The sequence below is a fragment of the Herpailurus yagouaroundi genome, unplaced genomic scaffold (genome assembly GCF_014898765.1).
Source record: "Herpailurus yagouaroundi ecotype Mexico unplaced genomic scaffold, PumYag 140, whole genome shotgun sequence".
Classification (NCBI taxonomy): domain Eukaryota; kingdom Metazoa; phylum Chordata; class Mammalia; order Carnivora; family Felidae; genus Herpailurus; species Herpailurus yagouaroundi.
Window position 1 is genome coordinate 41767746 of NW_024412395.1, and position 18134 is coordinate 41785879.

Here is an 18134-nt window from a genome sequence, read left to right on the forward strand (position 1 = left end):
TTTTTTTTTAATAAATACTGTGACTTTAGGTTTTGTTCACACTTACACAATATAATTTTGCTCATTCTTTTAATTTTCCCATTTTATTTGTGGTATTAAGTTCGTGATCATTAACTAAATTGCTATTTAGGTTACAATGGGACAAGAATATAAGTAAAGTAAGTCAAGAAGTAATAAATTAGGGACCACCACAAATTGGAAAGTGATGCCCTATCTTGGTGGGTCACTGGCTACTCAGGACTAACTAATTGCTGTTATAATATGAAGACATGTCCTATTGTTTAATTTTTAAAGAAGTGTTAAAAATACAGATTTTTATCAAAATTTTCTATTTTGAAATACTTTGTAGCTTCTTCCTTCTAGGAAAATAACATTATACTCTTTGGGCTGGGTAGAATGGCAAGAGTTTGCATGAGGTATCTTTCAACAGCATATTATCGAATATCATTATTGAGCAAATTTGCAGTTTTGGACATAAATATAACTGATAATGGATAAATTTGGTCTTCTGTCACCTTGTTTTATTGGATTTCATGCTTTGTTATTTTATTTTTTTAGTTTGCTATATAAACCTTTTTTCATCCATTACATATTCAGTAGATGAACACAGTTTTTTTAAAAAATGTACATAATCTATGGTTCTAAATATGACTTCTAGGTAAATGAGGAATTTATTATACTTTCATTTTTTACCACCATTTATCTCAGCATATCCCAGTTTTTATTTATAAATAGAGTTCAACACCTGGTCTTGTTAAAATATTCTTAGGTTTCTTTCAGAATTTAGAATAATTTCTTTCTATTTTTATAATTATATATATATATATATTGCATTATGTAGACTGGGGTTGTTTTTACACATTATATATTCTTCCTTCAAATTCTTTTAAAATAAATTACCTATTCATGTGTTCTTGATTTTTTTTCATCTCTCAGCTGGAATGTATCTTTGAATTTTTTTTCAAGAAAGAAGCTATAGTGTTATATCAATTATAATCTTCACAAATGAAAAGCAATGTAGTTGAGAACTAAAATTAATATATTACAAACATTTCCACCTCAAAACTCTTTAAATGTCAGGTGTTTTTTTGTTTTTGTTTTTGTTTCAAGTTTTTATTTAAATTTTAGTTAGTTAACATACAGTATAAAGTTAGTTTCAGGATAGATGTCAGTTTTTTTTTTTTTAATTTTTTTTTAACGTTTATTTATTTTTGAGACAGAGAGAGACACAGCATGAACAGGGAGGGGCAGAGAGAGAGGGAGACACAGAATCTGAAACAGGCTCCAGGCTCTGAGCTGTCAGCACAGAGCCCGACGCGGGGCTCGAACTCACGGACTGTGAGATCATGACCTGAGCTGAAGTCGGACGCTTAACCGACCGAGCCACCCCGGCGCCCCGATAGATGTCAGTTTTAAAATGCCTTCTTACATTTAATGTCCTAGAGAAGAAAGCTAGTTGGATTTTGTGTTTTGGTACCTGTTTTGTTTGTTTGTTTGTTTGTTTGTTTATTTATTTGCTGTTTTTCTTTGAGGTTTTTGAGTCAAAATAATAAGGCAAGTATTCACTAAGGTATGTCCAAGTGGTAATCTTGACATGGTTCGGCCTGGTATGCCCTAAATCCTTGATTTACAGATTTGGGTCTTCTTTTCAGTTCATAAATTTAGGGAAGAAAAAAATAAATTTGTGGAGTTGAAGGCCCTCATATTCATGATTGCTCCCAAAGCTTCAGAGAAATTTTTTTTTTTTGCTTTGATAGCATCACTTGGCCCATATTTCTCCACATCATCCTTAGAATATCAGAAAAATCATCCTGAAGTCCTTCCATTGTAACATCAAAATTGCAATGGTTTATTGATTCTGTGTTTATAACACCTCTGATTACTTTCCTATTTTCACATTCTTACTGTCTATCCTCAAACTAGTTTTCCACATGAGGGCTGTAATAGCCTTCGAATTACTTGCCCTGCATGTACCTACCATCTCTCAATCTCTCTCTCTCTTCCTCTCTTCGCACATATGTATCACACACACACACACACACACACACACACACACACACACACATTGTTGTCTGGTTTTTTTGCTTATTGACTTAAGGTCAAATTCCTTCCCTGGCGAACAAGGATGCTCCATTTTAATATCCAAATCTCATTTTCCAACTAAGTGGTATGGCTCATTTCTCCTTGACTGTATCTGTACACTCTGGTCTCAGTAAGCTTGCTAATGTTCTGTTGTCTCTGACACCTTCGCCTATCTTATTTTTCAAAATACTGCCTCACCTTCCAAGATCCATCCTTCTTCATAACATTTTTCCCAGTTATACCTCCCCAAAGCACTTCATCTGTCCTTAGCATTCCCATGGCCCCTCCTTACCTTTGTGCTAGATTTTTCAGCACACTTTTCTTATCCCCACTATTGGACTTGGTCATGCTACATAAAGGATGGGGAGTCTATCTTCCTCACCTTTGAATCATTCACACTGTCTTGCACATAAAAATGTTTGATGCTGAATGACTGCTAAGCACTGAATGACTCTTTTAGAAAATAAAACATGTCACTTCTGACTTGAGGACATCAAATTTAGCATGGAAGATCTCATTCTAAAAGTATTACCTGAACTGGTCCATTAAAAAGTGAAGAAATTCCTTTATTTCATCCATATGACTGAAGCTAGGAAGGTGTCCTCCAAGAGCTTGGCAGAACCTCTCAGCTTCTTCCCAGTTCCTTTTTCTTACAATTCTTTCTATATGAAACAGCTTAACAAAATACAATGTTAATTTGTTTTGTGGCATAATCATAAAGTATTCATAATTTCAAAATTAATTATGGCCAAACGGTAGGCTTTTTTTTATTAAGTTTTTAATTCAAATATAATTAGCATACAGTGTTATAGTAATTTCAGGTGTACAATGTAGTGATTCAATAATTCAATACATTACTCAGTGTTCTTCAAGATAAGTACACTCTTCAATTCTCTTCACCTATTTCACTCATCTCCCCACCCACCTCCCCTCTGGTGACTGTCAGTTTGTTCTTGTATCGGTAAGAGTCCGTTTTTGGTTTGTCTCTTTTTTTACCTTTGCTCATTTATTATGTTTTGTAAATTCAAATGTGTAGGCTTATGAAATGGATTCTTATAGGCATAATAATAAAAGGAAAATGTTTTTATTTTTACCTGTGATAAAAACAGGTAAAAAACATACACCGTGACACAGATAGGACCCGCTGAAAATGTCAACTAAAGGCCAGCCCAGGTGCCAGATGGATGACCTTCCTCAGCCAGTATGGGGAACAGCTCCAACAAGACACCATAGTCTCCTGCTTTGCTAGGACCTTGAGAAATAAATTGAACCAGCAGGTAAGGCTATAAAGGGTATATATGAATACTTTTGGAGTGGACTTCTGCAGAGAAATGTGCTAAAAATAATAATTATAAACATAATACACTGAGACCTGCCCAAGTACAGGCCTATTTTCTGATGAAGATGAATCAAAGGGCCGACTGCACTGGTCTAACATTGACAGAAGTCAGCAAAACAAAACTTGCCATTTCTATTTCTTTGGTTTGTGATAACTAATTTTATGGCAAAGTAACCACAGTCGTTTCAAAAAAAAAAAAAAAGAGACAGAGATGATACAATGGTAGATTGAATTATTAGTCCTAATTCTTCAGTCTCAATTCCTGTGATATAACTGTACATTCTTGCCTTGACCTCCTGGTTGGGGAAGAATGCTTCCCCATACCTTGATTTGGGGCCCGGCCATGTGACTTGCAGTGATCAATGGCATATTAGTGGAGGTAAGGTGAACAGAGGCCTGAAATGTGCTTACATGGTTAGGCTTGCCTCTTAGGCTCCAGCCATTTACTATAAGAAGAACAAGCCCCTGACAGCTGCTGCCCCTTCAAGTCTGAGACCCAGATCAAAGGGCAGCATATCCAGCTCAGAGTCTGGAGCCTAGCACAGCTGACCGACAGTTGAAAGCAGAGCTCGACCATTCAAGCCTAAACCAAAACAATCAATCCCTTTTGACCCAGAGATCTGTGAACATGAGACTAAATGTTTGTTATCATAGTCACTGGGGATGGCATCAGCTGGCTGATACGGGCCCTAAAATAATTTTTTTTAATTGTAAGAACTGACAGAATTCTTCATTTGACAGCAAGGATTAGAGAGATAGGAGAATCATAAGCAAAGCGTCAGGGTGGCATGTAGCTTACTCAACTTCTCAGAACAAAAGAACACTAGGAAAAAGCCAGTTCTGACTGACAGCAGGGTCATTTAATATGTTATCTCACTTTTATGAGTTATAACATAAAAATGATAGATAAAGAAATCATGCAACATTCACTCCTCCAAATGCATCATTAGATTGTTAGGGTTTTGATAGTCATACTTGGACACTTTTCTCCTTCACCGAAAACATCAGTTTCCAAATGTCTCTGACAGAGAGAGGGCATGAGCATGTGAGAGGGGAGAGAGAGAGGAAGACAGAATCCCAAGCAGGCTCCGCGCTGTCAACACAGAGCCCCACATGGGGCTCGATCTCATGAACTGTGAGATCATGATCTGAGCTGAAATCAAGAGTCGGAAGCTTAACCAACTGGGCCACCCAGGCACCCACGCCTTGTTCTTTTGGGTAGGATGTGAGTTTATGTGGGGATGAGCTGTCTCATAACAAAGGTTCAATGGTGCTCCCAAACATCTTGGTAGGTTACATATGTGTCTGGGGAGGAGCATAATTTCTACAAGGATATGGACTAGGATAGTAGAAAGATAACCTCATTGAGGAATTGAATGAAAATGTTACTTTACCTTATAACAAGAAATACTGGAGGGGAAACTATGCCAGCCTTCAGGACAGGGGGCTTCAGGCTTGGGAGCTACCTCTTCAGGCTCAATGGGCCCACTTATTTTCTTGCAGATTGAAAGTGCTCTGAATTTTCTGCAGTCCTTTACCTCCCACTTTCCAAGAGACTTTCCAGTAGCCATAGCCACACACCCACCTGGAGAAGCTGGGGTTAACAGAAAGTTTAATTAAACATTACATTTGAAAATTAAAGTCCAAACATTTTCTAGTGTCCTTACCCTTTATTTGAGCCAAGGTTTGGAGAAAGAATATAAAAGAAAATGGGCGAAAGAAATGTATTGTTTATAATAATGATGATGATGATGACAATGGTGATAATAAAGAGAAGTGTATATTACTTCCTAAGTACTATTCTAAGAGGATTAAATGAATCAGTCCTCACAACAAACCTCAGGATTGGTTCTGCTGTCATACTAAGGTACAGTGAGGATTAGTGACTTGTTCAAGTAAATGGTTAGTAAGTGGTTGATCCAGAATTAAAGCCCAGGAGTTCTGCATGTGGAGCTGTACCCTAAACCACTATGCTGCTCAGGGTAGCCTAAGTGGCTCATATTCATATTAGCTTAACAACTTTGAACAGGTTTAAGGCAACTTAGTAACCCTCAAAACAAAACTCTTTCAGATTCAGATCCAAAGGAAGAGCTGGTATAATAAAGGTAGAAGGAGGTGTTTGGTAACATACAGTTGTTTACTATTTATTTTATGGCAGCCAGAATTTTATTTATTCACAACATTAAGCAACAGTTTGTATTATCAGATCCATTTTTCAAATAAAGAATAAGTGACTTGCCATAACCATTGTTAGTGAGTGGTAGAGTCAGCACTTGAAAAGTGCCATGCTCCCTTTTACATTACACCATACAGCCTAAAGTGGGCAGAAGATAAGAAGAGCATAGTTTGGAAAGTAATAGGCCCAATTTCTATTCCACGAAGCAGGCATTGTCTAATGTCCCATACGTGGTCAGCAATTGGAACAAGGGACTGGGAGAAAAATGCTATGTTGCCCTGAATGAATGTGCTATTCCCCACCCTGTTCAGCCCACTACCCATGCCTTCTCCATGATGGACCAAGCTGGCTGAAGCTGGGAGTAATTATGGTAAAGAGAGCTTAATGGTAGTCTTTCTGGCCAAAAGACCGAGAGAATGTCATTGTAACTACTTTCTGAGCATCTCTCCAATCATTAAGGCTTATCTATGAAGATTATGACACTGACCCTAAGATATCTGAATGTCTATAAAAGAAATCCCAGGTGTTTTATATATTAGAACATTATAATTTAAGGTGATATTTAACCAGGATTGGCACCTGTATCCTCCATTTTCTAGAAGTGAAAAGATGACTTTGCTATCCATACCATTCACATTTGTGGTGGCGAGAATCTATTTCAAATTTTGTGTGTCATTATATACTCGTATGTTCAAATTACTGCATTATAAAGAGTGATCTTAGTGATCACACTGTACAAAAACAAAAAACATACAAATAATCCAAAGAGAGAAAAGTTGGATGCTTTATAATTCCAGTCTTATAGAAAGCCAAAATCCTCTAAAAAAGATTTTAGAGGCACCTGGGTGGCTCGGCTGGTTGAACGACAGACTTAAGCTCAGGTCATGATCTCAGTTTGTGAGTTCGAGCCTAGCATCAGGCTTGCTGCTGTCAGTGCGGATCTTGCTTCAGATCCTCTGTCCCCCAATCTCTCTGCCTTTCCCCCCTGCGCTCTCTCTCAAAAATATAAAAACAGGGAGGGGGACAAAACAGAAGAGACTCATAAATTTGGAGCACAAACTGAGGGTTACTGGAGGGGTTGTGGGAGGGGGGGATGGGCTAAATGGGTAAGCGGCACTAAGGAATCTACTCCTGAAATACTGTTGCACTATATGCTAATTTGGATGTAAATTTAAGAAATAAAAAAATAAAATAAATAAAAAAATAAAATAAACATTAAAAAAGTATTTTAAAAACGTATTTTAGATTATAAATCAGGGGATCTGAATTTTAGCAAGTCAATAACCAGGTAACATTTGTCAAGTAAGTCACCTTTCTAAGTCTCTTGTCTTCTCAACTATAAAATGAGAAGGGGCTTCCAAAGTCCTTTCTTGTTCAAAACATTTTGATTCTACGGCTAATTATGCTCAATGCTTTGAGCTGGTTAAAGAAGGATGAACTAACTTTCAGAATAAGTACAATATATTGCCTCCTTAATTCCCACACATTGGGAATAATAGAAACAAACACAATTTTGTTTTTATGAAACATAAATTCAATTTTGGAGAAAGAAATAAGCAGAGAGATGAAAATGTAAAACACTTCAAAATGAAGCTTCTAGATTCTGTTTGAGACTTACATGGAAAAGATAAAAAAAAAAAAACAACTCACACTGATGGTTCTAGCTTTGAGCCATTAGAGGTAGTTTCCAAGAACTGAGTTTTTTAGCTCCTTTTACTAGATTATTCACAAGAATTTAATAAGGAAGACATATTCACTCCTTCTATTTATAGTTCCACAGATAGACTGTCATCCTGAAGATTATCGTTTTCCTCACATTTCCAAGGTAAGTGAAGAACACATCTGGGAGGGATACTGCATTTCACTAGTCATCAGATTCCATTACTTTAAAGGCTAAGGCACTCACCTGGCTCAAGAAAATTCCAGTTGGAAAAGGTTACAGCTTGCTTTACTCCACCAACACCTGTCCAGCTATACTCTCCATGTGAATCTGTATCTCTCAGGCCAGTCCAGAAGTATTTTCCTGGAGAGTTAGTATACTTTTTAATCATATCATTCAGGTATTCTTGCTCAAATCTACAAAACAGAAGTCAAACCAGTAGGTGTTTTTTATGACTGCATTACTATATAAATTGAAGATGCGTCTTTTTCTTAGGAAGTTTATTTAGCAAAGGGACCCAGAGTTAAAATTTCACCAGTACATGTTTCCTGATGGTCACACCTGCTAGTTATAGTCAGATTGCACTTGGTTCCAAAAGGGACCTCATCCTTGTAAATCTTGTAACAGGTTTCTCCATGTCTTTTCCAGTCCTAAATCAAAGGAGAAATATCATCACACTGTCTTTCAGACTTGATGTCCCTGCTCTGACAAGCAAGGTTCTGCCGCACTAATAAAATCTCACACTTAGAGAAATTAAGGGCATGGCCAGTAAACTCGTTCACATGATGAAGGTAGGATACAACTTCACAGAGAATTCCCACAAGAGTGTGAGCCTATGTCAGACAGACAGTGTGTCTTAATTCTCTTTACCTCTAGGGCATAGCTCATCATACTATAATGTTGTTGGTCGCATTATTTTTGAACAGGATAAATATAAATGGGGGGAAAGTAAAGATATCAGCATTAAAAATTGTAACCACATACATTTTTATAGAAATTCATGAGTAGGTAACTCCTTTTCCTATAATGTTTTTTCTTCTGTAAGAATGCCAAAATGTTATGATTCACTGACCTCTGATTTGTTCTAACATAAATGAACAGAGGTAGTCCTTTCTTCTATTTTTCCAAGTCTGAATTGTTTCAGTTTTACCTACCATCCTTAGCCAAGAAATTGTAATATTGCTTAGAAAAACTTACACAGGGATTTTACATACCTCATCTGGAGGGCATATCTTATCAGAAGTTGTATCATTCATTTGTTCTCCCTTTTTTTTACATACATATTTAAGTTTCTCTTCACATGATTGGACTTTCCACTGACCTAGCTTTTTAAAAATAGAAAAAAAAAATTCCACAGAGAAATTATTTGCCATATGTTTAGAGTTGAACTCTAAATTTATTTATTTATTTAATTTATTCTCAAGTTAGCTAACATACAGTGTAGTCTTGGCTTCAGGAGTAAATTCTTGTGATTCATCAATAACATACAACACCCAGTGCTCATTCCAACAGGTGCCCTCCTCAATGCCCATCACCTATTTCTCCCACCCCTCACCTCCCCACCCCATCAACCATTAGTTGTTCTTTGTATTTAAGAGTCTCTTATGATTTGGCTCCTTCTCTGTTTTTATCTGATTTTTCCTTCCCTTCCCTAATGGATATAGAAGATGTGGTGTATGTATATATATACATACACCCACATGAATGGAATACTACTCGGTGATGAAAAAGAATGAAATCTTGCCATCTGCGACAGCATAGACGGAACTGGAGGGTATTATACTAAGCAAAATAAGTCAGCCAGAGAAAGACAGATATAATATGATTTCACTCATATGTGGAATTTGAGAAATCTAACTCATTTTAAATCAAGGTAGTTTCTTCTCACAAAACTGTGAGCAAGGGGTGGGGTGGGAAAGAGGGAGGGAAAGAGAAGATGACTATAAATGAATGACTAAATCTGAGAACATACTCCTAGGAAATGCTACTGAACAGGCCTGCAAGGTTATGGCTTGCAGTCTGTTATTTCAGAACCATCTCAAGTTCATAGTGGAGATGAATTCCATTTTCTTCTAAGATGAACAATAAAACCATCAAAGCACATTTAATACAGAAGCTGAGGAAAGAAGAACTCAGCCTACACACAGTTGCCAATGTTCTTGTCTTCTTCTGTATGTATGGCCAAAGTTTGCCCATGGGTTAAAAACTTTTGGACATATCAACCACCCATGCTGTCTCAGTTTCCTCATGTGTAAAATGGTAGTTAGAACAGCTACTCCCCAAGAATTACAGAATCAAAATTTTATTCCAACTCTACTTCAGCCTAGATTTCAAAGTTCTCTTTCAAATATGCTACTCTGATTAATTTTGCTTAATTATTAAGTTGCTGCTTTCTTCAAATTAAATTTCAATAAGTCAATTGTGATAAGGGTCAGTTTTAAGCACTGGAATGCTATCTAGATATGCTATCAGTTTACTCTTGCTTATGGAACCTCACTTCTATCTTTGATACTCTAGCAAAGATATCTTAAATGTCCTTTTAAACAGAGCACCAAATGTGATACACTTCTAAATTAATCTTTGACAACTTTCTCAATACATCTTTACTCTTGAAACACTTCTAAATATACATATCATTTATTGTTTCTACTTAAGTCTCTCTAGAAGTTTGGGTGACACAAACCCTTAAACAATTAGGAGTCCCCAGGAAAGCGATACAAAGTATAGAGATACACATGTCTTTTCTCTCAACACACAATCTATTTTGGACTCTTAACTAAAGCATGGTCAATAAATATTTAAGCATTCTACAGAAGATGTTCTCTGAAAAACATTAGACCTAATTTTTATTTTTTATTTTACTGATCCATTTATTTATTTATTGTAAAGATTTTTTTTTAACTAATCTCTATACCCAATGTGGGGCTTGAACTCACAACACTGAGATCAAGAGCTGCATGCTTTACTGACTGAGCTAGCCAGGTACCCCTAGACCTAATTTTTAAATAAAAATATTTTTTCACTCTCAAAGTAGGATTAATGTAAAACTTAATCTGAACATGAATTCAGAAGATGGTATTTCTCAGCTTAAGTTGTGACTTTATGTTACTACACTTGATCTTAGCCAAAAGGCCGAGAAGCGATGTGACTTTATGTTAAATGTCATAATGATGGTCCAGAGAGAAAGAGCTTATTAGAACCAATATGACACAAGAAGAATTGAATTCTTTTTTTTTTTTTTTTTTTCTTTTTTTCTTTTTTTTTTTATTTTTTATTTTTTTTTTAATTTTTTTTTTTCAACGTTTATTATTTTGGGGACAGAGAGAGACAGAGCATGAACGGGGGAGGGGCAGAGAGAGAGGGAGACACAGAATCGGAAACAGGCTCCAGGCTCCGAGCCATCAGCCCAGAGCCTGACGCGGGGCTCGAACTCACGGACTGCGAGATCGTGACCTGGCTGAAGTCGGACGCTTAACCGACTGCGCCACCCAGGCGCCCCAAGAAGAATTGAATTCTAAAAGGATTTTCTTCATCTGTTTCAGACCAGAGCAGATACTCTTAGACAGGAAGAGGATTGCTTATTTATTCTTTGTTTTACTTACCTCTTTTTTCCAGTAGCTACTGGAAAGACAATCTACAGGGCTCTTACGTTTTATTTTCTTTCCCAGCTTATACACAAATATCCTAACCCAAGTCATCTTAATATTATTATTTAGTATATAATAAGAATATAAATAAACCACAGAAGTTTTCCTACCTTTCCTAAATAGGAAACGCAGTTGGGAGTCTTATTGTAGGGAACATTTGGCTCATTCTTATTCCAATATGTTAAAGTAACTTCAGTATCATCTGACCACTGAAATAAAGTTGGTATATTTTTGTTCTTAAGACCTGTCCATATTTCTTCTTTGGCATCTAAAAGAAAAATGTTTTATTTATTTGGTTTTACTCAATTACATACTTCAGTATGTATACTGTTACTGATTTTTACATTCTGATAATAGGCTTTTAAGAGCCTCAATGGTATTTACAATTAATCTATTAAAATATTGATGTTAGGAAGGCCAGGAGTCAAGTGCTTTTTAGGGTACTTATGCAGACAGAGCACACGGTGGAACAGCCATGCTATAATCTGTAGGTTAGGAGCTCCTGATATCAGGTTTAGATAAACCTTGCTTTATGGGGTATACAGATTTCCACAACTTCGCTTTTACAAAAAACATATGTACATGTTTTCACTAATTGAAAGAAATCTGAAGAGGATTTTCACTTCTATGAAATTGTATTTGCTTCTTCGTTTTATGCCATTTTGGTTTATGAAAGGTTTCATAAGAACAGTCTACTTTTGGATAGCAAGGGAACCTATAATGAAATTCTACAAATACAATCATAGATACTCCAGTTAGAATAGGAGTGATGTCCATCACTGCCCTGGAATGACTATGCTGCCTTCCCAGGTAAAACAATTAGCACCATGCTGATACAGAATAGGTATCTATTATTAGTTATTGTGATTAGTGAATCCTAAGAGGAGGATATAATATTGCCTGTCTAGTGTATTTTTTGTTCTTCAGTGTTTAGCTTTTAAATAATTACAAAAGTGAAATAATCATCACTTAAGCATCTGGAACAACTTAAATAGTATTTATCTTATAAGAAGAGGGAAATTACTCAATCACTGCCTGTACAGTCAATTGGTAGCTACTTGCTAATGTTGCTAATTGTACATTAATTAAAATTAAATAAAAGTAAAAATTCAGTTCCTCAGTTACATTTCAAGGGCTCAAAAGCCACAAATGGCTGGTGGCTGGCTGCTGTATTGGTCAGCATAGATTATAAAAGAGTTCCATCATCATAGAAATTTCTGTTGGACAGTGCTGATCTGTAGGGATGATTGTAAGCTTTTCATTCCCACTAAGAGTCTGAAAATTAGGGGGCACCTGGGTGGCTCAGTCGGTTAAGCATCCGACTTTGGCTCAGGTCATGATCTCATGGTCTGTGAGTTCAAGCCTCACGTTGGGCTCTGTGCTGACAGCTCAGAGCCTAGAGCCTGCTTCGGATTCTGTGTCTCCCTCTCTGTCTCTGCCCCTCCCCTGCTCACACTCTGTCTCTCTGTCTCTCTCTCTCTCTCTCAAAAATAATGAATAAACATTAAACAAAAAAAGAGTCTGAAAATTAGGGGTGCCTTAGAATGTTTTAAACCTTTCAAATAGGATACTTTAAAAACTTACCCCCATGATGAAGTTTTGTGACAACCACCTCCACATCTGCTAAAGAATGAATGCTGATGAGGTCACTGCTTAAGGCTTTACATTTCATATGTGCCTTATCCCAGGAATCACTTTCATTTACCAGAAGATAGCAAAACCCATTATTTGACATCCAGCCTGCATCACAGTGTGTATCTGAATATGTCCAAACATCTGGGGGAAAAGCATCCATATATATTCCAGTAAAGATACATCAATAACATTTAAAATTTTCTCACATCATCAGGATTCTGGAAAACTGGGGAACGTGATGTCAAATAGTACAAGAACACGGATTTATGTGGTGTCTAATTCTACATAGCATCATAAGAGTGACTATAAGGATACAGGTAATGATATGACTTTATTGTGATACAAATGTGCTACATGATTGGGCTCTGACTCATTGAGGAGGGACTGCCCTTAGTCCTAGTAGACAGAAGAGGGGTGTGGGATAAGCCATTTGCTGACAAATCTCTTCCTTGCTATGGGATTTGTTAGGTTCCCCTCCAGTCTCTGAATTTGAGAGGTTATTTAGTCCAATTTCCTTTCGTGTATGGTCAGATTAGCAAGGGGATGTGAATTAATGCTCACTGTTGAACAAAGACATACAGAGATTTAAGAAATAGAGTAAAACATTTATAAACTCCACATGAAAGAGAGGATAGTACTGGAGGGAAAGGGCACAGGGCCTCTCTGGACCTCTTCTTTCTTTCCCTCTACTAGACCTATATCCTCATAGAATTAGTGATTCTTTGTTTTCACCATGTTAAAATGCACTCAAATGATGGTCAAGAAAGATTGGAAAAAAGATTGAGGTATAAAACCATATAAATAATTCTACTCCTCTTAATAGAATTAGAAATTAAGTTGAATTACTCGGACTTTGTGGATTCAGAACTGTTTGGAATGTCTATTGTATAAAAACACAGCATCTTAAAAAATGTGAACAGCTTGTTCTTCACTGATAGATAAAATTCAGGTCAAGCTAGCTTCTCACACTTGAGAACAAGAGAACACAGGAGAACTGAACTAATTTTCAGTTTCTGAAATAAGACATGGTATTATTATTATTATATTTTACAATTATGATAAAGGAACAGAGGAAAAAAACACCCATAATTGAACTTAGAACAAATGTTTTCCTATTCCAGTCTTTGTCTCTATGAATACATATTTTTACAAGATTAAAATGATAAGTAGGCATATCATTTTGTTCTGCTATGGTATTTTCCTGCTGGCACACTTATTTTAATAAATGCATATTATTCAATCATGTGGAAACATCATGATTTACTTAATAATTCTACTCTGCTACAGGGTATTTACTTGATCTATCATCAGTCATTCTGTTTTATTTTCATCTGTGCTGTCTTTTCTATTACGCTTTTTGTTGTATGGACTAAATTTGGTTTGAATCAACCTGGAAGATGAATATTCATTTTAATCTATGATTATAAACATCTCCCAACAATCTTTATTCTATATATTTATTTTCTAGTCTTAAAAAATAGCTTTATGTTCCTATATGGATAAGCAATTTTATTCCCTTCCCCCCAACATTCTTTAAGCAAGACCTTTTAAAACCTCCTTTTTTTCCCCTCCCAGTTTTAAGTATTACTTTTTCCTATTCAGGAGGATTTAATCAAATACCAGTATACGATGGGTCCTGTGCAAGACAGTAAGGACACTCCTCTTATTCTTTCAAAGGCTTCTGAAATTTCTCTGCACCTCAGAAATTTCAACTGTTCTGCGATTCTCTTATCCTTGAAACCCCTTGAAAAAAAACCATACTTGTACACATTTCGTCCTTCTGCACCCCACCTTTTCTACCTGATTTATCAACACAATAAACTAAATAAGCAGCCCGGCAGAGAAAGACAGAGCAGGGGTGGGCATCGTGGGGTAGGAACTGGAAACCTGAGGAGAGTTCCCACATCCATCATTTTTAGTTCTCGCAGAGGCAGGTAAAATATAAGACCTGAGTGTGCATCAGCATCACCAGGAAGTCTTCTTAAAACACACATTGTTGATGTCCACAGAGTTTTCAATTCAGTAGATCTGGGGTGGGTCCTAAGAATTTGATTTCTAACAGGTATGGTTGATATCGATACTCTTAGTCTAAGGAAGCACACTCTGAGAAACAGTGCTCTAAAGAAAAAAGAGCCACCTGTGAATAGAAATATATTTCTCACTGAGGATATCTCTGCCATCTTAAGGGGATATATCAAACCAAAGCTTCATGCATATATAGTTGATGACATCTAACCACTGCATCAAAATAAAGTAGTTTTTGGCATTGGCAGTATAGGGTGAAGGAAAGGTGGAAATAGATATCTGAAATGGATTTACCTGCACCTACTTGCACAGAAAATGAGAAAGATACCTGTTAACTCCGCTGTGTTATTTAATGGTTTCTTGCAGACATAGGGCAGTTGAACTTCACAGGAAAAACTCTGCCATAGACCAGACCTGGCATCCATTCTTGCACAGCTTGATCCACCTATTATCATAGGTGCACTAGGCATATCTTAAATGATTAGAAAGAGGAGGTTAGGGCCAGAGTGGTGGTTGGAACAGATAATTTGTATTCCTAATTTTCTGCTTTTATGGGAGCTCATAAAATAGTTAAAACCTTCTACTAAAGCCTCCACGGACACTCATGTGCTTAAATCTGTCTCCCTTCTAAAATACAGGATACAAGGTGAAACACTCTAATACACTATAGTTAATTCAAAAACCAAACCCAAAAACCAAAACCAAACCTCTATCCCTAATCAACATCCGTGTCTTACTCTATGGTCAGTAGCTATTAATCTGCTACTCTATACAATAGATATACTGATTTGTGATTCAGTAATGCCCTTAAGACCTTGAATTAAAGGTTAAATTATCTTTAAAGATTTTATTTACTGAGGTGATAGAGAATTTACTCACTGATAATGAAATTCCATTAAACTAAAATGACCTATTGGTATTGCACTTAACTCATTTTTCTTATGTGTGTATAGAATACGTTTATACTGAAGCTAGTGTCAACTTTTAGATTCTACACTTGTCAGAAGCTGAAATTTAATTTTTTTTTTAATTTGAGAGAGAGAGAGAGAGAGAGAGAGAGAGAGAGAGAGAGAGAGATGGAGAGAAAGACAGAAACTTAAGCAAGGCCCATGCTTAGTGTGGAGCCTGACATGGGGCTCGATTCCACAACCTTGGGATCATGACCTGAGTTGAAATCAAGAGTCAGTTGAGTGTCCTGTGTCCAAACCTTATGTCAAGCTCTGTGCTGGGCATGGAGACTGCTTAAGATTCTCTCTCTCCTTCGCCCCTCCTCTGCTCATGCTTGCTCGTACTTTTTCTCTCTCAAAAAAGTTAATTAGAATAAAAAGGTATCTAACTTCTTTTAGGAAGAAAAATATTTTGGCTAACTAGGGTTTTGTTTGTTTTATTCACTATAAGATTTTCTTTAAGGTATTTACATATGCAATATAATATAACCATTAGGTTGTCAGTACTTGAGCACTACTACAGGAGACCCCAAGAGTTCTAAAATGAGAGAATATTTCTGTATGGGAGTTGAGCTGCAGGTGAAACACCATTGGTCAGTCATAGACATGTCAAGTCCCCTAAAGGATACAGAACAGCTGCCAGGCCGTGTGATGAGGCTCATTCTGCTGTTACCTAAAATTGTAGGGTTGCCATAATGTTACAGACAAATTCTCACTTCTCCATGGTATGGTTCAACTTGGCTATCATGGTATTATAATAAAGAAGGAATGAGGGGAAAAAATTGTTCTTAGAATTAACCATAATAACAGCTGCCAAGATTTGAAATTTTTATAAGCTCTCAGTGAGTGGGATGCTTTTGTTTATTTACTTTTTTGAAGATTTTGCTCTGTGCATAATAGATGGAAGAAGGAGCAGTTACCTGGGTCCCAGTTGAGAAAGTTTAATGGCTTGTGGTCTGACCATTCCCAGCCTCTAGCAGAATATAGTTGATTTAAGCCAATCCAGAAAATTCTTGGAATGCCCTCTTTTTCTGTAAGAATCACATAATTTTAACAAGTGACAAAATTACCTAAATTATTACCTAAGTCAGACTTAAGCTTCTACTAATAGCAAAATTATCTGAAGGCCTTGATTGTGAGGCAGGAATCCTGCAGGAGGCTGTTTATCCAACAAAGGCAGATGATGTGTTAAGTCAATTCTGCTTTCCCATTAGCTTGTCCCTGTCTACTAAGGTAAGGACAGAATCTTCTCAGAACAGATGTTCCACTATTTTTAGCCCTCTTGTACTAATACAGAAGAAAACAATTTCCACTATATATCTCAGTTTTGAAGAACTGATTGTATTCCAGACTGACAGTGTAAATTCATTAAGCACATATTGTTTAACTGGTACTAAGAATATAAAAACCAAAAATACAAAGTCCCTGCCTCTCTGAGGATTTCAATTTAGTAGACAGGAAGAGATATGGATCCCTCAAAAGGTAAAGTGTTACCCATACTGTTTCAGAAATATGTAGAGGAACTGTTTGGTAGGCAATGGAATATGTAGTTCTAGAGTCCAAAGGAGACATTTAGGATGAAGACACAGAACAGGACACACACACCCCACACGACAGTGGAGATATATCATTCAAATTCATTATTTGACAACCAGAAGCCATCAGCAAAAAAGGGAAAGAGAAGCAGAGATAATTTAAGTAGTGATGCTAGTTGTAAATATGCCACTCAATATGCATATGCCCATAAACATATGGTAAACTGAATGAAAAGATTATAAGGCTTTTTATGCCAGTATCAAGAAAGTCAATAAAATTATTCAACAACCTAGTAAGACTTCATCAACATCATGAAAAAAGAATTTGAAGATATTGAGGGCCTGATAGAAGAGACAGAAGAACTGATGTAATGGTCTACAGAAAACAAGGATGATGCTGACCAATAGGAAGAGTTAATAGGTTGGAATCTCTATAAATTTTTTGATATATTCTCAGCAGTAAAACACTTGATAACAATTTCTTAATTCCTCTCAGAGAATTATGTATGATGCATTATTATATTATATAAATGATCTCTCTGTATATATATACATTTGAAATATAATTATATTTATAATTATAATATTCATAAATATTAATTTTAATGTAAAATTTATAAATTATAAAATGTAATTTCAAATTACATTTAAATTAATTTATTTAATTTAAATTATAAATATTTACAAATTTATAAAATAATTAAATGTATATTAATATAATTATATTTATATGATTTGTATGTATATTATATACAAAGAAATGGTTCTTAAAATATGGATTTTTTTTTTTTTTTTTTTTTTGTAAGAGAGAGAATGTGAGCAGGGGAAGAGCAGAGGAAGAAGGAGAGAGAGAATCTTACCAGGCTCCATGCCTAGTGTGGAGCCAGATGCGGGGCTTGATTTCACGATGGTGAGGTCATGACTTGTGCTGAAATCAAGAGTCGGACGCTTAACTGACTGAGCCACCTAGGTGCCCTAATATGGATTCTTCTATGCAAATCAAACAGCTATACCTGATATATATCATTTTGTTCCATTACCTATATCAGATATATCTGTATGATTTGCATATAGAAAAGCATATCCAT

The 18134-nt window shown here is 36.1% G+C and overlaps 1 protein-coding gene and 1 pseudogene across 2 annotated transcripts in view; both read right to left on the reverse strand.

The window, feature by feature from the left end:
- Positions 1-18134, reverse strand: part of LY75 (lymphocyte antigen 75) — a 136436-nt gene that overhangs the window by 96603 nt on the left and 21699 nt on the right. For both annotated transcript variants that reach the window (XM_040476390.1, XM_040476389.1), the window contains exons 5-13: positions 16432-16542; positions 14893-15036; positions 12489-12680; positions 11015-11172; positions 8472-8582; positions 7819-7907; positions 7504-7673; positions 4816-5015; positions 2615-2757 (exon numbers count right to left, since the gene is read on the reverse strand). In XM_040476390.1, the coding sequence (XP_040332324.1) occupies positions 2615-2757; positions 4816-5015; positions 7504-7673; positions 7819-7907; positions 8472-8582; positions 11015-11172; positions 12489-12680; positions 14893-15036; positions 16432-16542 (1318 nt within the window). The remainder of the gene's footprint in view (positions 1-2614; positions 2758-4815; positions 5016-7503; positions 7674-7818; positions 7908-8471; positions 8583-11014; positions 11173-12488; positions 12681-14892; positions 15037-16431; positions 16543-18134) is intronic.
- LOC121031192 (uncharacterized) lies at positions 10198-10401 on the reverse strand (annotated as a pseudogene).